Here is a 22376-nt window from a genome sequence, read left to right on the forward strand (position 1 = left end):
GGATATTTCACTTTGAGGAGAATACTTTTTAAACAAGGACAAATAACTTTCTTAGCAAACTAAATATAGTGAATGACTCCCACAATTAATAGTGAGTATTCAAATTATGTACTTACACCTTGAGGGATTTTAAATAATGTGTCTGTTTTTGAAAGAAAATTTTTGTGACATGTATAGTACTTACAGATGAGTTTTGATTTGTATTAAGTATCTTGATGATTATTTGTTGCTCATTTTCAGTTGAGTGGTGATTTTATGCAATGGCTTCAAGCCACAGTTCTTCACCAGTGCCTCAAGGAAGCAGCAGTGATGTTTTCTTTAAAAAAGAGGTAGACCCGACAAAACACATTCGACCTGTGCAGTCACTGCCAGATGTGTGTCCCAAGGAACCCACAGGTAATACCTTTTTTTCCGTTTTTTGAGGAATTTTATTGAGGATTTGTTTTATCTTTAAATGAAGTCAGATATCATATACTTAACTCAAAAGAGTAAATTTTACGATATGAAAACTAAAGACATAATTTGGAAATAAGTTGATTAAGAAATTGGAATATAGTTCTTTTCATACATTTCCATAAACGAAGTCACTTATATAAACTGAAAGAAAAGTTTTGAAAATGAGGGTACAGATTGAAAGCTCTTCAGTTAAACATAGTACAGTCAGTCCTCATTATTTGCCGATTCTATATTTGCAAATTTGCTTAATTCCTAAAATTTAGTTGTAACCCCTAAATCAATACTTGTGGCACATTTGTGGTCATTTGTAGACAAGCACAGAGGAGTGAAAAATTTGAATCGCCTGATATGCACGTTCCCACCTGAGGTTGAACTAAGCAACACTTTGCCTTCTTTCAGCTTTCATGCTGTAAACACATGTCCCTTTTGTGGTCTATTTAGTGCCACATTTTTTTGTATTTTTGTTGATGATTTTGCTGTTCAAAATGGTTTCCAAATGTTGTACTGAGTGCTTTCTAGTGTTTCTAAGCACAGGAAGGCTATATTGTGTCTTATGAGGAAAATACATATGTTGCATAAGCTTCATTCAGGTGTGAGTTATAGTGGTGTTAGCCGTGAGTTCAATGTTAATGAATGAACAGTATATATTAAATAAGATATCTTTAAACAGAAACACACACAAAACAAGATTATATATTGATTGGATGATGAAAGTTGCAAAGATTTGCAGGAACGTAACCCTGTATTTCCCATAGGAGCAAAGGTTCAGTATTTGCTTATTAAATGTTCCAGTGACTTTATAGAACAAAACTGTGAATAATGAGAACCGACTGTATATTTTTCTCTCCTCTATGGTTAATGTCACAGCAGCATTTTGGTTATCTAATTATAAGCTGAAAAAAAGGATATTGGAACCAGGTGTGTCTGCCATAAAACAATAGAAAAAAGGCCTACCTGTGGAAAAAACCTGGAGTATTAAAGGATAGAAGACATACAGTAGAAGGTAGAAGAGTTTTGATGTTGAAAAAAAGATAAATTGTACATTAAGGAAAGAAATTAATGAAAGACTTTCTTTCCCCCACTCTTCAACTACAGCCCTCAAATTCTGCATATCCTTTATCTTGTACATGTTTTTCCTCCTCTTGGCAGTTGATGCTGACAGCTGAAGCTTAAAGCATTTGCTATAGAAGGAAGAGTTTAGTTGCTTTGTATAATCTAAGCATTTTTATTTTTCTAGAATGTGCTTTCAAACATAAAACTTACTTTACAGAGTTCTCTTGTTTACTTTTTGCAGGTGATTCAAATAGTTTATGTGTTGCCCCATCTCTAGTTACAGATCAACATAGATGGACTATATATCATTCCAAAGTAAATCTCCCAGCAGCATTAAATGATCCTAGATTAGCAAAAAGAGAATCTGACTTCTTCACAAAAACATGGGGATTGGACTTTGTGGACACTGAAGTCATACCTTCATTCTACCTCCCACAGATCAGCAAGGAACATTTTACAGTATATCAACAGGAAATCTCTCAGGTAATATCTGATCTTGAAATTAGTTATAGTCAGGTTAAAAGTAAAAGAAATATTTCTAGTTTGATTTATTATAGATTTCTGACCAATAATCTTTGATGAGCCTATGGTATTCTTTTCTTTTCATATACATTCTATTGTCCTGGGTTGTATTTAATTCTTTGCTTAGATATATGTAAATATATTTCTCTTACAGTAATGATTTTTCAGAATTATACATTCCTAATAGTTCTAAGAATCAATGTGAAACACACCAATAAGAAACAAACAACCCAATTAAAAATTGGGCACAGGACTTGCATAGACATTTCTCTGAAGGAGATATACAAATGACCAATAAGCACATGAAAAGATGGTCAACGTTACTAATGTTTCATTTTTTATTTTGTAATTACAAAAAAAGTTAGTTAATGTACAATAGTATGTTAGTTTCAGGTGTACTATATAATGACTTGACATTTGCATATGTTATGAAATGATCACCACAGTAAGTCAAGTAACTGTCTGTCCCCGTACAAAATTATTACAATATTATTGACAATATTCCTTATGCTGTGTATTACATCCCCATGACTTATTTATATTATAACAGGAGGCTTGTGCCTCTTAATCCCCTTCACCTATTTTGTCAACCCCCCAACTCCCCTCCTCTCTGACAACCATTTGTTTATTCTCTGTATCTGTGAGTCTGTTTTCCTTTTGCTTCGTTTGTTTGTTTGTTTTGTTTTATAGATTCCACATGTTAAGTTGGAGCATACAGTATCTTTGTCTGACTTATTTCACTTAGCATAATACCTTCGAGATCCATTGATGTTGCAGATAGCAAGATTTCATTTTTTTTTAATGGCTGAGTCATATTCCATTGTGTATATATACCACATCTTATTTAGCCATTCATCTATTGATAGACACTTAGGTTGCTTCCTTATCTTGGCTGTTGTAAATAATGCTGCAGTGAATATTGGTGTGCATATATCTTTTAGAATTAGTGTTTTTGTTTTCTTCAGGTAAATACCTAGAAGTGGAATTGCTGGATTCTATGGCAGTTCTATTTTTACTTTTTTGAGGAACCTCCATACTGTTTCCATAGTGGCTGTACCAATTTATCTCAGCAACAGTTCACCAGGGTTCCCTTTTCTCCACCTTCTGACCAAGACTTTTAATTTGCTATTTGTTGTCTTTTTAGTAGCAGCCATTCTGACAGGTGTGAGGTGGTATCTCAACTGTGATTTTAATTTGCATTTCCCTGATAATTAATGATCATCTTTTCATGTGTCTGTTGACCATCTGTATGTCTTCTTTGGAAAAATGTCTATTCAGGTCCTCTGCCCATTTTTGAATTGAGTTGTTTGTTTTTTTGATGTTGAGTTGTATGAGTTCTTTGTGTATTTTGGATATTAACCATTTATTGGTTATATTATTTGCAAATATCTTCTCCTATTTAGAAGGCTGCCTTTTGGTTTTATTGATAGTTTCTTTGCTGTGCAAAAGCTTTCTAGTTTGATGTAATCCCATTTGTTTATTTTTGCTTTTGTTCCCTTGCCTGAGGAGACAGATCCAAAAAAAAAAAAAATTTGCTAAGATCGATGTCAAAGAGGTTACTGCCTATATTTCTTCTAGGAGTTTTGTGGCCTCAGGTCTTACATTTAAGTCTCTAATCCATTTTGAGTTTATTTTTGTATATGGTATGAGAAAATAGTCAAGTTAGATTCTTTTGCATGTAGTTGTCCATTTTTCCCAGCACCACTTATTGAAGGGGCTCTTTTCCCTATTGTATATTTTTGCCTCCTTTGTCATAGATTATTTACCCATGTAAGCATGGGTTTATTTCTGGGCTCTCTATTCTGTTTCATTGATCTATGTGTCTGTTTTTGTGCCAGTGCCATTTCTGTTTTGATTACTGTAGTTTTATAGTATAGTTTGAAATCAGGGAGCATGACACTTCCAGCTTTGGTTTTCTTTCTCAAGATTGTTTTGGCTATTTGGGGTCTTTTGTGTTTCCATACAAATTTTAGAATTATTTGCTCTAGTTCTGTGAAAAATGCCATTGGTATTTTGATAGGGATGGTACTGAATCTGTAGATCACCTTGGGTAGTATGGTCACTTTAACTATTAAGTCTCCCAGTCCATGAGTACAGTATATCTTTCCATTTGTTTGTGTCATCTTCAGTTTCTTTCATTAGTGCCTTATAGTTTCCCAAGTACAAGGCTTTTACCTCCTTGGTTAGATTTATTTCTAGATATTTTATTCTTTTTGATGCAGTTGTAAATGGGATTGTTTTCTTCATTTCTCTTTCTGATGGTTCATTGTTAGTGTACAGAAACACAATAGACTCTGTTAATTTTGTATCCTGTAATTTTACTGAATCATTTACTAGTTCTGATAGTTTCTTGGTAGCTTCTTTAGGATTTTCTATATATAGTATCATGTATTCTGCCAATAGTGACAGTTTTACTTTTTCTTTTCCAGTTTGGATTTCTTTTATTTCTATTTCTTGTCTGATTGCTGTGGCTAGGACTTCCAGTATTATGTGGAGTAAAAGTGGCGAGAATGGACATCCTTGTCTTGTTCCTGATCTTAAGGAAATGCTTTTAGCTTTTCACTGTTGAGTATGATGTTGGCTGTAGATTTGTCATATATGGCTTTATTATGTTGAGGTATTTTCCCATTATATCAACTTTGTTGATAGTTTTTCTCATAAATGTATGTTGAATTTTGTCAAAGCTTTTTCTGCATCTATTGAGATGATCATATGATTTTTATTCTTCAATTTGTTATTGTGGTCTATCATATTGATTGATTTGCGGATATTGATCCATCCTTGCACCCTTGGGTTAAATCCCACTTGATCATATTTTATGATCCTTTTAATGTATTATTGAATTCGGTTTGTTAGTATTTTGTTGAGGATTCATGCATCTATGTTCATCAGGAGTACTGGCCTGTAATTTTCTTTTTTGTCGTGTCTTTGATTTTGATATCAAGGTAATGCTGGCTTTGTAGAATGAGTTTGGAAGCATCCCTTTTGGAGTAGTTTGAGAAGGATAGGTGTTAACTCTTCTTTAGATGTTTGACACAATTCACCTGTGAATCCATCTGGTCCTGGACTTTTGTATGTTGGGAGTTTTTTTTTTTTTAATTACTGATTTGATTTCATTACTGGTAATCAGTCTTTTCATATTTTCTGTTTCCTCCTGTTTCCGTTTTGAGAGATTGTATGTTTCTAGGAATTTATCCATTTCTTCTGGGTTGTCCACTTTATTGGTGTATAATTGTTTGTAGTAATCTTTTATCCTTTGTATCTGTGGTGTCAGTTGTAACTTCTCTTTCATTTCCGATTTTATTTATTTGGGTCCTCTTTTTCTTGATGAGTCTGGCTACAGCTTTATCAATTTTATTTATCTTCTGAAATAACCAGCTCTTAGTTTCATTGATCTTTTCACTTGTTTTTTAAGTCTCTGTTTTATTTATTTCCGCTCTGATCTTTATTATTTCTTGCCTTCTACTAAGTTTGGGTTTTGCTTTTTCTTCTTTTTCTAGTTACTTTAGGTGGAAGTTTAGCTTATTTATTTGAGATTTTTCTGTTTACTGAGGTAGGCTTGTATTGCTATAAACTTCCCTCTTAGAATTGTTTTTACTGCATCTCATAGATCTTGGATTGTTATGTTTATGTTTTTGTTTCTAGGTATTTCTTAAATTTCCTCTTTCATTTCTTCAGTGACCCATTGGTTGTCTAGTAGCATGTTGTTTGGACTCCACCTGTTTGTGTTTTTGAATTTTTTCTTCTTGGAGTTGATTTCTAGTCACATAGCCCTGTGGTTGGAAAAGATGCTTGATATGATTTCAATCTTCTTAAATTTATTGAGACTTTTTAATAAATTTATTTAATTATTTTTGGCTGCATTGGGTCTTTGTTGCTGCGTGTGGGCTTTGTCTAGCTGTGACGAGTGGAGGCTCCTCTTTGTTGCGGTGCAGTGGCTTCTCCTGCTGCCGAGCATGGGTTCTAGGCACACGGGCTTCAGTAGTTGTGGCACATGAGCTCAGTACTTGTGGCTTGTGGGCTCTAGAGCGCAGGCTCAGTAGTTGTGGAACACAGGCTTAGTTGCTCCATGGCATGTGGGAATCTTCCTGAGCCAGGCTTGAACCCGTGTTCCCTGCATTGGCAGGCAGATTCTTAACCACTGCGCCACCAGGGTAGTCCCTTTTGAGACTTATTTTGTGGCCTAGCATATGATCTGTCCTGGAGAATGTTCCATGTGCATTTAAAAGAATGCGTATTTTGCTGCTTTTGGATGAAATGTTCTTTACATATCTGTTAGTTCCATCTGGTCTAATGTGACATTTAAGACCATTGATTTTCTATCTGAATGACCTATCCAACCATGTAAGTGGGGTGTTAAAGTCCCCTACTTTTATTGTATAACCTTCAGTTTTTCTCATTAATATTTGCTTTATGTGTTTAGGTGCTCCTATGTTGAGTGCATATGTATTTACAACTGTTATATCTTCTTCTTGGACTGATCCCTTGATCATTATGTAATGTCCTTCGTTGTCTCTTGTTACAGTCTTTGTGTTAAAGTCACTTTGTCTGATATAAGCATTGCTACCCAGCTTTTCTTTTCTTTTCTTTTCTTTTTTTTTTGGTTTCCATTTGCATGGAAAACCTTTTTCCATCCCTCACTTTCAGTCTGTGTGTGGCTAGGTCTGAAGTGAGTCTCTTGTAGGCAACATATGTATGGGTTTTGTTTTTATATTCATTCAGCCACTCTTTGTCTTTGGATTGGAGGATTTATTCCATTTATGTCCTTATTGCCATATTGTTAATCGTTTTCTGGTGAGTTTTTTTTTTTTTTTTGCGGTACGTGGGCCTCTCACCGCTGTGGCCTCTCCTGTTGCGGAGCACAGGCTCCGGACGCGCAGGCTCAGCAGCCATGGCTCACAGGCCCAGCCGCTCCGCGGCGTGTGGGATCCTCCCAGACCGGGGCACGAACCCGTGTCCCCAGCATCGGCAGGCGGACTCTCAACCACTGCGCCACCAGGGAAGCCCCTTGTTTTTTTGGTAGGTTTTTTTTTCTCCTCTTCTTTTGCTCTCTTCCCTTTTGTTTTTTTTTTTTTTTTTTTGCGGTACACGGGCCTCTCACTGTTGTGGCCTCTCCCGTTGCGGAGCACAGGCTCCGGACGCGCAGGCTCAGTGGCCACGGCTCACGGGCGCAGCCGCTCCGCGGCACGTGGGATCTTCCCGGACCGGGGCACGAACCCGTGTCCCCTGCATCGGCAGGCGGACTCTCAACCACTGCGCCACCAGGGAAGCCCCTTCCCTTTTGATTTGATGACTATCTTTAGTGTTATGTTTGTTTGAGTTTTAGTTTTTTTTTCTGACATGGACCATTTTTTTTTAAAGTCTCTATTGAATTTGCCACAACACCGCCTCCATTCTGTGCCTTGGCCCCTTGGCCACAGGCATGTGGGATCCCAGCCCCCCGACCAGGGATTGAACCTGAAGTCCCAACCACTGGACCACCAGGGAAGTCCCTAGTGTTATGTTTGGGTTCCTTTCTCTTTTTTGTATGTGTATGTATTGCAGGTTTTTGGTTATCTTTGATTAGTTAGTGTGTATGTATTTGTAGGTTTTGGTTACCATGAGTTTTAAATATCACACACACACACACACACACTGATTATTTTAAGCTGATGCTCTTAAGTTTGAACGTATTCTAACCACCCTACATTTTTACACCCCACCCCCACGTTTAATGCTTTTGACGTCATATTTTACATATTATTGTTTTGTGTAACTCTTAACTACTTATTGTGGATATAGATGATTTTACTACTATTGTCTTTCAGCCTTCCTACCAGCTTTATAAGAGGTTGATCTGCTACCTTTTCTGTATATTTGCCTTTACCAGTGAGTTTTTTTAATACTTTTCTTTTTTTAATTTAAATTTTTAATTGAAGTATAGTTGATTTACAATATTATGTCAATTTCTGCTGTTCAGCAAAGCAATTCAGTTATACATATGTGTGTGTGTGTATATATACATTCTTTTAAAAATATTCTTTTCCATTATGGTTTATCATAGGATATGCTTTTCATATTTCTAGCTGTGGCCTTTTCTTTTCAACTTAGAGAAGTCCCTTTAATATTTCTTGTAAAGCTGGTTTAGTGGTGCAGGACTCTTAGCTTTTAGCTTTTGCTTGTCTGTTAAACTCTTTATCTCTCCTTCAGGTTTGTGATAACCTTGCTGGGTTGAGTATTCTTGGCTGTAGGTTATTTCCTTTCATTATTTTGAGTGTATCCTGCCAGTCCCTTCCGGCATGTAAAATTTCTGCTGAAAAGTCAGCTGATAGTCTTATGGGAGTTCCCTCATACATACTTAGTTGCTTTTCTCTTGCTGCTTTTATGATTCTGTATTTATAATCTTTTTTTTTTTTTTATCATTTTCATTTTAATGTGTCTTGGTGTGGACCTCTTTGGGTCATCTTGCTTGGGACTCTCTGTGCTTCCTGGACCTGGATATACGTTTCTTTCCCCAGGTTAGGGAAGTTTCCAGCTATTATTTTTCCAAACAAGTTGTCTGCCATTTTTTTCTCTCTCTTCTCCTTCTGGGACCCCTATAATGTGAATGTTAGTATGCTTAATGTTGTCCCAGAGGTCTCAAACTACTTTTTTTTATTCTTTTTTCTGTTCAGCTTCTGTGATTCCCACTACTTCCTCTTCGAGACTGCTGAAGAGATCTGTATCATCTAATCTACTGTTGATTCCTTCTAGTTTCAGTTATTGTATTCTTCAGCTCTGTTTGGTTCTTTATATTTTCTAACTCTTTGTTGAAATTTTCACAGTTTTCATTCATTCTCCTCCTGAGTTTGGTGAGTATCTTTATTATTACCTTGACTTTTTAGTGGAGGTGATTGCTTATCTCCACTTGGTTTAGTTCTTTTTTTGAGGTTATGTCTTGTTCCTTTGTTTGGAACATATACCTCCGTCTCCTTATTTTGCCCAATTCTCTGTGTTTATTTCTGTGTGTTAGGTCAGTTATATTTCCTGATCGTGGAGAAGTGGTCTTAAGTAGGATATGTCCTGTGGGGCACAGCAACATGCTCCCCTCTGGTTACCAGAGCTATATCCTATAGGGGTAGCCCCTATGTGGGGCTGCATGTGCCCTACTTTGTGGAGGGGCCAACTACTGTGGGTACACTGGTCGGCATGGCTGGCCCCCAGCCTGATTGGCTTTGAGGCTGTGCCTCATGCAGTGGCCATGGGCCTTCTGGAGGGTGGGGCTGGGGCCCCATATGGCTATCTGTTCAGCCTCGGGTGGGTTCAGGGCTGGTGCTGGCCTGCTGGTGGGCAGGGCTGGGTTCCTAGTGCTAATAGACTAGAGGGAGGATTCCAAAATGGTGCTCACCAGCACTGGTGTTATTGCAGTGCAACAAGCTCCCAAAATGGCTGCTCCCATCATCTCTATTCCCTGGAGAGGTCCCAGTTGCCTCCTGCCTCTTTCAGAGACTCTCCAACATTGTCCAGTGGGTCTGCCCCAAGCTCCTTTCAAACAACTGCCTCTGGCTCGGACTCAGAGCATGTGAGATTTTGCATGCACCCTTTAAGAGCAGAGACTCTGTTTTCTATAGCTCTCCAGCTCTCCTGAACATAAGATCCACTAGTTTGCAAAGTCACACATGCTGGAGTCTCATCTTCCCAGCACAGGACCCTAGACTGGGGAGCCTGATGTGGGGCTCAGACCCCTTGCTCCTTGGGGAGGACCTCTATAATTGTGATATTTCTCCCATTTGTGGGTCCCTGACCCAGGTGAGTGGGTCATACCTCTACTCCTCCTACCTGTCTTGCTGTAGTTTCTTCTCTATGTCTTCAGCTGTGAAAAATCTTTTCTGCTATTCTTCAGGTTCTCATTGATAGTTGCTCTGTAAATAGTTATAATTTTGGTGTGTCTGTGGGAGGAGGTGAGTTCAAGGTCTTCCTACTCCACTATCTTGGCCACCTCCACTAATGGTTTTAACTGGTAAATTTTATGTTGTGTATATTTCACCACAAAAAATGGACAAGGGATCTGAACACCAAAGAACACCAAAGAACACCAAAGAAAAGATACAGATGGCTAGTAAGCATATGAAAAATTGCCTGACATCATATGTCTATAGGGAATTGCAAATTAAAACGAGGTGCCACTACACGTCCTTTAGAATGACGAAAATCCAAAATGCTGTCAAGACCAAATGCTGACAAGGATGTGGCTAATGGGAACTCTTATTCATTGTGCACAGGAATGCAGAATAGTACAGCCACTTTGGAGACAGTCCTGTAGTTTCTGATAGAACTGCTCTCAGAATACTGCAGGGCTAATACTATTAGCCCAGGGTTTTTTCCTTACCGCACTCCACTTTCCCATATGTCCTGTGTATGGTATCTCAGAAGATAACAGTGTTGTTAGTGGTCATCTAATCTGAACTCAGAGTGGGGTTTCTTTCTGTCTTTCCTTTTTTCCTTTTGGACTCAGGAAGTATTAACTACTAATCTGTTTTTCGATCTTGGGTATATAGGTTTAAAATTTTCTTGCTTATTTTAAAAAAGTTATTTTCTTAATTGATTTCTGTTATAAAAATAAGGATTTGCTTTCCCACTTCATTCTAAGTTTATGGAGATTTTACTATAATTGTATAAAATGGGATGAGTATAAGTATATAGACATTCACACATCTCAGTGGTATTTGGTTTATTAAGCATACTTGTTACTTGTATTTAAGTTCAAGAGGCTAGTGATTTCATATTAGAAAAATTTAGAACTTATTTGGTATATTCTGATATTCTGTTTTGTTAAATATTTTAATGCTTTGAATACTCATATTGCCACTCAGCATTGATCACATTATTTATTTGTCTTTTTATTAGAGAGAGAAGATTCATGAGAGATGCAAGAAAATTTGTCCTCCTAAAGATACCTTTGACAGGACTCTCTTACATACTCATGGTATGAATATGTGCTCTTTGTAGCATAGCATAAATATTAATGAACAAAATCTTAATTTGGGGACCTTGTTGACTATCATATCTAATTTTTATTTCTAGTGAAATTTCTATAGCCTGCAATCATAATCTTTTCTAAAAGCTTTAAAGAGAAAAATCACGGATCTGATGGTAGTGTTATCCTTCAGTTCAACAAATAGTTATTTAATATTCAGGTGCTTTGTACTTGGCTTGTTGCCTAAAAATAAATGAATAAGAAATAATCCCTGTCCTCAAGAAGCTGATGGTCTCCTGAGCAAGGTTAAACAAACCAACACTGTATATCAGGCAGTAAGTTCAGCATGGTAATATTGTAAAGAGTTCCTAACTTAGCTTTATAAAAACTAGAGTTGATGAGAATTGTCTGTGTTTTAAACTAACTATCAAGAAATATTTATGTGCAAAAAGGCATTTCAGGAAAGGGGACAGTTTATGCAAAGCCGTAGAGTCAAGAGGGAAATTAGCATGTTCTGGGACCTGCAAGAGTTCAGTATGCTGGCTCCACTGGGAGCAAGAAATGAGGCTGAAGAAGTAGGTAGGAGTCAGATCATGAAGAACCTTGTATATCATGCTAAGACATTTTTCTTTTCTAAAAGCAATATAGAGTTACAAAATATTTTAAACCAGACATCAGAGTTATGATTATATATTTCACTGTGAAAGAAGTTGTGGGTAGTAAATTTATAGATGATGATAAAACTGGAGGCAAGAATATAGTAGAAGCCTATTGCAGTAATACAAGTGAGAAATCATGTGTTCCTTATAGCAGTTATAATGAGGATAGGGAGGAAATTAGGTCTTTAAGAGATGCCTCAGAAATGGAGGCACAGGTTTTGGTGGTCAGTCATTTGTTGGTAATGGAGCAAGATGATTCAAGGATGATTCCCACATTTCTTGCTTGGGCAGCTGGCTAGGTGAGAGAGGTAGTATTGGAGAAGGAAGTTTGGAGGAGATAGAGGCTGGTTTAATTGAAGTTTTGCATAGAAGGAGGAGTCTGGTATGCAACCCAGAGCTCAGGAAAGAGATCTAGGCTGGAGATACAAGTATGATAGACATTATCATAGACAGTATGCTAGACGATAGCATGGTAGTTGAATACAAGGGCACAGGTGGGATCACCCAGGAGGATGTGAGTAGTAAGGAGAAGAGAACTGATGATAGAACACTAGGAGGCTGTCGCATTTAAGAAGGAGTAGAAAATGTACCTGTGAAGGAGACTAAAAAGAAGTAGTCAGAGAGATAGGAGAGTCAACCAAGAGAGAGTTCCACCTTAGAGATGGAAGGTAATTAGAATTTCAAAGAAGTGCGAATAATTAGTCTACAGTGTCAGAATACTTCAGGGATAGATCAGGTTTGCACTCTGAGAAATCTCTGTGGATTTGGCAATTTGGGAGATCTTAGGGAGAACATTTAGACTGGAGTAGTAGTTACAGAAATTTCAATACTATGTATTAAGGAGTGAGTACAAGAGTAGGAAGTGGAGACTGCCAATATGGATGTGACTTGAAGATTTGAAATGTTAAGGTATTGACTAGAGGGAACAGAATCCCTCTAGTTTGTTTCTACTAGCAGTTATGCTAGAAGAATGTTTTTGCATGGCCAGGATTAGATGAGGCAAGAGAGGTATCTGCATAATACTGAGAGTGAGTGCTTCCTTAAATTTTGCACCTGAGGTTCTCCCTTGCCTCAACCTACTCTAGGCCCTGAGTTTTATCTTTCTTCTTCATTTTAATCAAAGAGAACTGAGCATGTTTATATGCAGAGAGAAAAGAGCTATTAAAATGTTAAAGATATGGAGAGGCAGGGTAATTGATGCGAGCTCAGAGAAGAGGCAGGAGAGGATGGAGTCTGAGTACAGAAAGCTTAGTTTTGGAAAGGAGGGTACCTTGTCTGAAATCTGATTGGTGAGACGAAGATAAAGGAGGTTCATTTGCAAGAAGTTTGTAAAGGATACAAACTAAGATGTCTAAGAAGAAAACTACTACGGCATTAAAAAATTTTTTGATCATAGGAAATACTGGATGGGATGGTGGATCTTTTGAACAATAAAAATAGCATTTCTATAAGATAGCACCAAGCTTTCTGTGTCCATTTAAAAAAGACTTGAATACATTTAGTTGTTTTATTGCTACTAAACAATTGATTAAAATTATTTGAAACATACTCACTGCTTTGCCTACTCCTAGGTATACAGAAGGTGTTTGATATTTGTTGAAGAAAGAAACTTAAATCGTTATTTAATTGTGACCTAGTATAGTATTGAATCTGTCAAAATATATTTTATGGAAATAAAATGAAAACAAGTTTTAAAAAATCATATTTTCCCTTTTCCTTTTTTAAAATAGATAAATCCAGGACAGATCTGGAGCAAGTACCTAAGGTAACAAAACCTAAAAAATGAGAATACAGCTTTTTAATATTTGATCTTTAATTTTGCCTTGTAAGAAGCTTTCACTGGGCTGTTTTCTGATGCTTTGACCACTTTGCCTCTTCTGGGACTTCCTTACTTTTCTTCTCTCTCTTTTGCATGATCAATCTCTTCTTTATCACCAAAACCTACAAATATGTTTAAATCTTTTCATTTTAAAATATAATTTTATTGGTCTTATTACCCCTCCAAATTATTAGGGATATTTTCTTTGTATGAAGAATTTTGTAGAGATGTGTGATAGATGAGTGTTTTTTGTTTTTCTTTTTTTTTTCTGGGGAAGGAGTCCATTGCATTCATCATATTCTCAAAGAGGTCTGTGATAATTGCTCTTTAGGGTGCGAAGAGACAGAAGGATGAAAGACAGAAACAAAAGGGAAAGGGCAGTCATTTTTAAAGTTCTTTGATTCCTACAAAATAAAATTCGAACTCTGCAATTTAAGGCCCTTAATTATTCACTTCCATCATAGGCACACTCTTAACTTTTGCCTACTAATCTTTACACATTCTTTACTTCAGCCAGACTTTTTTGCTGGCTCCATGCTTTACTTGCAGTGTTCCTTTAGCCTGGAAGACTTTTCTCTTATCTCCCCATATCTAACCCTTTACAGTTTTTGCTTAAATGACAACTTTACATGAATACATTTCCTCCAAATGAAGATCATTGGCCCCTTTGCCAAACTGCCATAGCATTTTATCTAGACCCCTGCCTTCCCTTTTAAGGCATTTGTCACTCTTTCCCTTATAAAATATTTATGTATATATTTTATCACATCCCTTGGGCTAAAGATCCTTGAGATTAGGACCTCTGGAATAATTTAGCTTTGTTTCCACCTTAGTGCCTAGCATAAGAGTAAAATCATAGATAGTCAACATTTATTGAATTAATCAATACTTTCAGTTATACTAGAGGGACTAGAAAATATACTCATGTCCCTAGTTAGATTTCCCTATCACATTCATACTAATTTTTGGATATGGGTCATATGAATCAGTGAATATAATAAAATATAACATAGAAATTAATTGATTAAACCATGTTTCAGGCCTTATGCTATGTGCTGGAATAGAAAGATTAATAATCTATAAATCCAGTCTTATAGGAACATATGGTCTGGGGGAGATATACATATTAAGTAAAAATATTTATGAAATATGAGATAAATAAGTATACATGGTATACTTGTGTTTAGAGATGGGGTTAAATAAATTTTGTGAAGTATGAGATAAATAAAACTCTTAATGCCATTCTAAGAGAGTTTGGTCTGTCGGTCATGGGAATCCATTGAGATTTAAAAAGAGAAGTTAATTCAGTTATAATTGCATTTTAAAGATATATAGAGGCTAGATTAGGGAAGGACATCAGTAAGTAGACATTTACTATAATCCAGAGATAATGAGGAGCTGCAGAAATACTGTGGAGATAGAGTAGAGAGGAGATTCAAGTGATAATGAGGAAATATTAAGGGTAGTACTTGGTGCGCAGATGGATGTGGTATACAAGGGAAAGGAGCAGTCTCTTCATAAAAGTGAATTTGTTTTGGTTTTAAAATTTAGTGTATGTCTAATATAAAGAAAGTTTGAAAGAATTTTGAGCAAGAGAAAATAGAAATATAAGTATAGAGATATTGATATTTGACATTTTTAAAAAACCACTATCAGTGGGAAATAATACAGAAATTTTAGGATAAGTATGATATCTCCCTTTTGTATGTGCCCAGTGGGACTGCATTCATGAGTTTGACCAGGTAGTAATGGAATGACCATCTCTGTTGGTAAAGGCAAAAAAACATTTTTCTATCTTTCATGAGCATTTTTAGCTTGATGAAACATTATTTATATATTTTTCTTCTACAGATTTTTGTATAAATAACTCAACTTATTATCACTTTCTTTTTCTGTATATGCCTGAGATTCAAGTTAATTATTGTTTAATGGTCTTATGATGTTAGAAGGGATAATGGATGTAAAGAAAATGTTTATCTAATTGAGGGAAATGCATTTTTTTAATAGATTTTTATGAAACCAGATTTTGCCTTGGACGATTCCTTAACTTTTAATTCAGTTTTACCATGGTCTCATTTTAATACTGCTGGTGGAAAAGGAAATCGTGATGCAGCTTCCTCAAAGTTGCTACAAGAAAAGGTAGTTTCTTTTTTACTTTTCCCATGTAGAAAACTATTTTAATTAAGTGGTACTGTTTGTGTGAGTTCAGAGTTAGTTATTTAGTAGGCACTAATTCCTTTAATTTCATCTTTATTGTTACTGATAATTAGAACCCTTCAGATCTTAACTGATAAAGTAATAGCACTTTGTTTCAATGCAATACAAGTTGTGCTGTTGAAAAAGGAAAAGGTTATTGTTTGAGTGCTTCTTATCTGAAACAGCAGTTGATAGCAATCTCAATTGAAAGGATGTATTAGATAACACAATTAATTGTTTTACATTTATTCCAAACAGTATATTGGCTGATTTTATATTCTTTATGACTTAAAGCACAGAAAATTAACTTTTCCTGAGGTACTGTTTTTCCTCGTTTACACATGGTAATGATGATTATTTTGAAGCAAAAATAGCATAGTTTAAAAATGCAGTGTTCCTTTAGCTTTGCAAAGCTTTGCAAAGCGTAGCCTTTTGCGTGTTATTAGCAGTTTTTCAAAATTTTACAGTGTTCTATATTTCAGAAGTCAACATCTTGAAAGTCATTTAAAATGTAAAACTTTAAACATAACTCATAGATCAAGAATCTTTTAAAACTAGAATAGGAAGTAAAGACCTTTGATCTCTGTTCTTTCTTAGCATTCAGTTTAGAGCTTTTCTAAAACTGACTGTGGTTCCTAAACTGAGATGAAAGCATTTCGTTTTAGTCAGGCCACAGCTCTTGGCAGTCTGAAAGCTTGCCTCAGGTAGACTATTCAATAAGTTGGGTCCAGTCCTCAGCAACTGAAGAAAGGACTACTTAGGGAGGACAGAAGAAATGTGGGGAAAGAATCGTGAGTATTCCGTTTCTCACAGTTGAAAATGAATTCACTTTTTTTTTTTTTGGCAACATTTTCATCTATAAAGGTTTTCCTTGAGTAAGAATACATTCACAAATCTTATGAAAACAATGGATATATAGACACAGACTCACTCCCAGACTACGTTTTCACATTCCAAGTATATCCCCTGGTAGAATAATACCTTAAAAGAGAAAAACAACAAAAGCCAATAAAAATTTCACCAATCTATACAGATACTTTTAGGAATACTTTAAAAACTGTTCCCTTTATAGAATTTTACTAGGAAATGAATTATGAAAATATTATGCCTTTGAAAAGAATAGATCAATGGAATATTGATAAATTGCAGAAATCTTTGAAATTCAAATGAAACAATTTTCTCATGCTAAATGTTTAAAGTGACTAAAGTAATGGAAATTTTTTTTTTTGGTAAGTTGCAGAATCAGCTTTATTACATTTACATTTTGTCTCCTCATTCTGCTCTGTTCTTAGAAAAGGAATGGAAGACAGGATTCCAAGACTCAAACTCACTGTATGATGGACAGCACCCATTTTATCTTGCTAGTTTTAACGAGGGGATGCTACAACCAGGATTAGGGAAATTTTTGTCCTATTGTAGTACTGCTACCCAAAGTGCTGGTCTGCAATGAGACAATGAGTTTGCTCTAGAACGTAAATCATTTCACTGCTTCCTTCATTAAGAAAGTCTTTCTATGAAAAAGCAATACCGTGGGCTTAGTGATGTAGTTGATTTAATTTCCAGCAGAGTTCCTCATTTCATCATGGACCTGTTAAACAGTTCACAAACTGGCAGCAGCATATAAACTGCATTCTGAGTACCCCTGTCCTACAGGAGTTACTTTTTCTCCATTTTCTGAAGATTGAGTCTACTTTAGCTTGTGATGTACCTAAGTACCTTCATCCCCATATTGCTTTTTAGGTAAATAAATGAACAGCTGTTGAAGGTAAAAAGAACAACAGCAAAAGAGTATAAATGCAACAGATTTAAACTATAGAAGAATGTCTTGTTTGTAACCTATTATATATTATAATAGATTATTGAAGGAGCTGTATTGAAGATATGCATGATCCTGCATGGTTTTAATGAGACAGGCTTGGTGACCAAATAATCCTCTAATTTTATGAGTCCTAAATGTTGAAAGCCCATTAACCCTTTAACACTACAAATTCTCCTGAGATGTTCAGAGATAATTCTTAAAGTTTGAGCTATAGGTTGAAGAATCTAGAAGTAAAAAAGTGGGAGAGAAATGGAAAAATGATATAGCCAAAGAAAGCATATGCAGTTATAAAGGAAGAAAAGACAACTCAAGTTTTAGAAGTCCATATTTGAAATTAGAAAGCATTCTTAATACATGTTACTCCAGGAATTAATTTTGGTAGTATTACAAATAAGATATATATGAACTAATTGTTTCAGTCAACTGTTTAAGAGGAAAACACATTGGAAATAAACTGAGTTTTATAAATTGATAAAAGAATAATTGTTGAAATGTGAAATTAACAGCTTAAAAAAAAAAGATCCAGGTGAATTCTAGTACTCTCTGTAATTTGTGGCTGGATCACCAATCTGTCTTTCATGAATTCTCTAACGTTTTGAGGCAGCATGGTACAGTAGAAAGAACTTCAGTTTTTGAGTTAGACAAACCTGGGTTCAAATTTCAGTTTTTCTACTTATTAATCATATGACTTTATTCAAGTTATTTAATGTTTCTGAGCCTCATTGTCCTCAACTGTAAAATAAAATAATAATAATACCTGTATTCCAAGATTGTTAAAATTAGAAGATGATATATATAAAATACCACTGCCTGGTACATAGAAAGCCAGTAAATGGTAACTATAATCATCTTTCAGTCAGATAAATGATACATTATATTGGTGATAGCAGTGATATGTGGAGGTTAAGGAACTCAATCATTCTCTCAGATCTTGGAACTTCTAAAACTAGATTATAATCTGAGATGACTGTGGGCTACTTTTACTCTCTAGAAAGTAGTTGGTGTTTGGAGGACAGTAATGGCAGTAGCAGAGGAAGAAGGTAAATCACCTTCTATGCTTTTGTCTTACATTTATTAATTTTGGGCTCTACCTTTCATCTCCCTTCTATTTTGTATGCCTAGTATCAAGCATCACATGATCAAACAGTTGACACAATGGGATTTAAAATGCATGTAGAAATATTGTATCATTTTCAGAAAGTATTTGGGCAGTTAAGGTATACTTATAATATGCTGTGATTTTTTTTTCTTTTCCTTTCCTCTTAAGCTGAGCCATTATCTGGATATTGTGGAAGTAAACATTGCTCACCAGATCTCTCTACGTTCAGAAGCATTTTTTCATGCAATGACCTCTCAACACGAATTGCAGGACTACCTCAAGAAAACTTCCCAGGCTGTAAAAATGCTTCGAGATAAAATTGCACAGATTGATAAAGTAATGTGTGAAGGATCACTACACATTTTAAGACTGGCACTTACCAGAAATAATTGTGTTAAAGTATACAATAAACTGAAATTAATGGCCACTGTACACCAGACTCAGCCTACAGTACAGGTGTTGTTATCTACTTCTGAATTTGTCGGAGCATTAGACTTAATAGCAACAACGCAAGAGGTTCTACAGCAGGAACTTCAGGGCATTCACAGCTTCCGGTATGTCCATTAAGTAAGCCATTAGAAATAATGTTAGAACTTTCTAAAGGATAAATTTTAGTGTGTAATGTTAGCTGAAAATCTATGAATGTGTTAGAGTTACAAGGGTATTTTTTTCTTCCAGATTGATCTGTTTAATAATGTTATCATTCTGATATTTTAGTCTTACTAAAACAAACAAAAATCATAAGGACCAATATTTACAGAGACATTTGGATAAAGAAGTAAAATTAAATTTTCTAGTAGATGAAATCAACGAAGGGCCAGTCACATCTTTGAAAATTATATTTTGAAAATGTTGAAGTAGTTTTGTGTCAAGATAATAGGTAAGGGTGGAAAAAGGAATACTAGTATAGCTGAAATTAAGTTCATTTTAAAAGCCATTGAATAAGCTTTAAATTAGATAATTATTAAAATTCATTTCTCATTTACAGTCTATCATATTGCAAAAAATCCCACACGATGATGGAAAAGACCCAATTTCTTCTAAGTTTTTATTTTGAAAATACCTTTAAGATTAGGGTTTTAGTTATTTTATGTGAGATCATGTCATATGTTTAATTTACAGATTACACCAATTGTAAGCCATCAAAATTTCATTCAGTTAAGCAGGCTTGCAGTTTCCTTGTTGAAGTTCCTATCTGCTGGGAAACCTTATACTACTGAGTGACTACAAAGAAGTTTTATGGAAGACGTGCTCTGTAACTTAATATATTCTGGAAAGGTTATCTTTAATATAAGTTTATTTTAATTGAATTATAAGTTCTTATTGACTAAGGATATGTAATTGGAATATTTATTTTGAAAGCACTTTTAAAAAGTTGGCCCAATTTTAATTATGCAAGTGAATGATTGATTCATTTATTCAAGAAATGGTTATTGATTACATGACAGACACCAGGCAGAATACTGGGAATATAGCCATGAACAAAGCAGAGATGCTTTCTGCTCTGTTTCTACAATTTATTTGATAGGAGGGAGACATAAATTACTGGGTAGTTATTATACAGTACAGTACAGTATGATGATGAAGTACAGATTGCTATGGAGCCTAACCTTACGGGAAGAACCTTATCCAGACTTGGATGTTTACAGAAAAAGTTTGGATCACAAACCTCTTTGAGAATCTCTTGAAAGCTGTGGATGGACCTTCTTTCCATAAAAATATACCTGTACATAAAATTTTGCAATCAATTTTGGGTGGTTCGTAGTCCTTTGAAGCCTACTTTGGATTTCTCAGCATGGGAACCCAAGGTGACTAAATGATTTTTAGTTTCCCCTTTACCTCTGAAAATTTAAATATTTCTCTTTTTTGAATGTGTATATGGCATATATTTTTAAAATAAATAATATTAATTTTGTCAGTATTTTAGCAAAATGGACTTCTGTAATGACAGAAGCTGTGTTTTTTCTTGTCACCACTATATTATACGAATTTGATGAATATTGGGAGCTGTTTCTAGAAAGTAGAGTGCTTTATCCTCTGAATAGAGCAATAGAAGCAAAGATTAAATGCTTGCCTGCTAAACACAAATTCTGAAACTGTTCTCATTTTTACTCCAAAGGTCATGCAGTTTATTTTATTTCATTTTCCTGACTCATAAGTTTATGCCTAATAATACTGATGAAAAGTTTAGTTCTCCAAAGCTATCTGGAAAATAAGAACAGGGTTGGATATTTATTCCCAGTAGATTATGATTTATCAGAAGGCAGAATGAAAATTTTATAATCTTTTAATTATCTTGAGCTCAAGAAAGAGTTTACCTTTATTTTCATCCTTACTTTTTTGGTTTGTACCTTAACTCAAAGGACAAAATATTCTTCATAAAAAAGTGTATATTATTTTTTAAAAGACTTTCAAATATTCTGATTATGTTTTGTTTTTTTGTTTTTCTTTGTTTTTTTTTTTTGCGGTATGTGGGCCTCTCACTGTTGTGGCCTCTCCCGTCGCGGAGCACAGGCTCCGGACGCGCAGGCTCAGCGGCCATGGCTCACGGGCCCAGCCGCTCTGCGGCATGTGGGATCTTCCCGGACCGGGGCACGAACCCATGTCCCCTGCATCGGCAGGCGGACTCTCAACCTCTGCGCCACCAGGGAAGCCCCTGATTATCTATGTTTTACTCAAATATCTACTATTATATTTTTTAGAACCTGCACATTTGTAAAGAGTGTTTATTCTTCATATAAAATATAATATATATGAAAATATATTTGAACCTTGATATCTTGCAGGTTTCGTATAGAAAAGATTCAGTTACCTTGAAATTCAGGGATATAATGTTGTTATTTTCTGTTTCTTACTGTAAAGGTTTATGTAGAAACTTCAGTTTTCACCACTGTTAATTTTTTTTTCTTTATTACTTACTACCACCATTACTCTACTACTGCCACCACTACAAAACCTAAGAACATTTTTTGAATACTTTGGTATTCTGTACCAGTGCTAAGAATATTGCATATATTATTTGATCTCCCTCCCCACTCCAAAAAAACCCTTCTATGAGATAGATAGTTTTATCCCCATTTTAATAGATAAGGAAACTGGAGCATTGAAAATCTTAGATAACTTGCTCCAAGTCATACAGCAAGTTATAAAACAGTAGAGTCAAGATTCAACCCAGATCTCATCGGACCCAAGAGTTATGTATACTTTTTAATATATTTGATTGAGGTTTTGTAGGACCTCAAATAGATCACTCTGAACATCAGTGCTAATTTTCTAGTGCAATAGATGTTAAACTGTGGGCAACTGAGTTAGAGGTTTGCTGAGCTAGGAATCTACCATAGTAATAGATTTTAGGATAAAAATTAATGAAACTAGTTTTTCTACTCGTACGTTGTCATCTCCTCCTCCTCCTCCTCCTCCTCCTCCTCCTCCTCCTCGTCCTCCTCTCCTCCCCTCCCCTCCTCCCCTCCTCCCCTCCCCCCTCCTCCCCTCCTCCCCTTCTCCCCTCCTCCCCTCCCCTCCCCCTCCCCCTCCTCCCCTTCCCTCCTCCCCTCCCCCCTCCTCCCCTTCCCTCCTCCCCTCCCCCTCCTCCCCTCCCCTCCTTCCCTCCTCCTCTCCTCCTCCTCCTCTCCCCCCCCTTCTCCCCCCCTCCTCTCCCCCCCTCCTCTCCTCCCTCTTCTTCTTCTTCTTCTTCTTGAAAGAAAAGGTGGAAAACATTCAGAGTTAATTATAGGTTCCAGCTTATTATGATTTCATTGATCAGAGGCCTCCTTGGGATTCCACTTAAGGGATTTTTATTATTGGAAGTAGTAAAAGGT

The 22376-nt window shown here is 35.8% G+C and overlaps 1 protein-coding gene across 2 annotated transcripts in view; it reads left to right on the top strand.

The window, feature by feature from the left end:
* The first annotated feature begins 237 nt into the window (after positions 1-237).
* The window catches only part of VPS54 (VPS54 subunit of GARP complex), a 76689-nt gene continuing 54550 nt past the window's right edge, over positions 238-22376 (top strand). Inside the window, exons 1-6 of one of the 2 annotated variants that reach the window (XM_065890886.1) lie at positions 238-396; positions 1751-1992; positions 10897-10975; positions 13356-13390; positions 15452-15583; positions 18727-19112. In XM_065890886.1, the coding sequence (XP_065746958.1) occupies positions 261-396; positions 1751-1992; positions 10897-10975; positions 13356-13390; positions 15452-15583; positions 18727-19112 (1010 nt within the window). In that variant the 5' untranslated portion in view covers positions 238-260. The remainder of the gene's footprint in view (positions 397-1750; positions 1993-10896; positions 10976-13355; positions 13391-15451; positions 15584-18726; positions 19113-22376) is intronic. The other variant, XM_065890887.1, reaches the window with a different exon arrangement.

Source organism: Phocoena phocoena, chromosome 14 (assembly GCF_963924675.1).
Source record: "Phocoena phocoena chromosome 14, mPhoPho1.1, whole genome shotgun sequence".
NCBI lineage: Eukaryota > Metazoa > Chordata > Mammalia > Artiodactyla > Phocoenidae > Phocoena > Phocoena phocoena.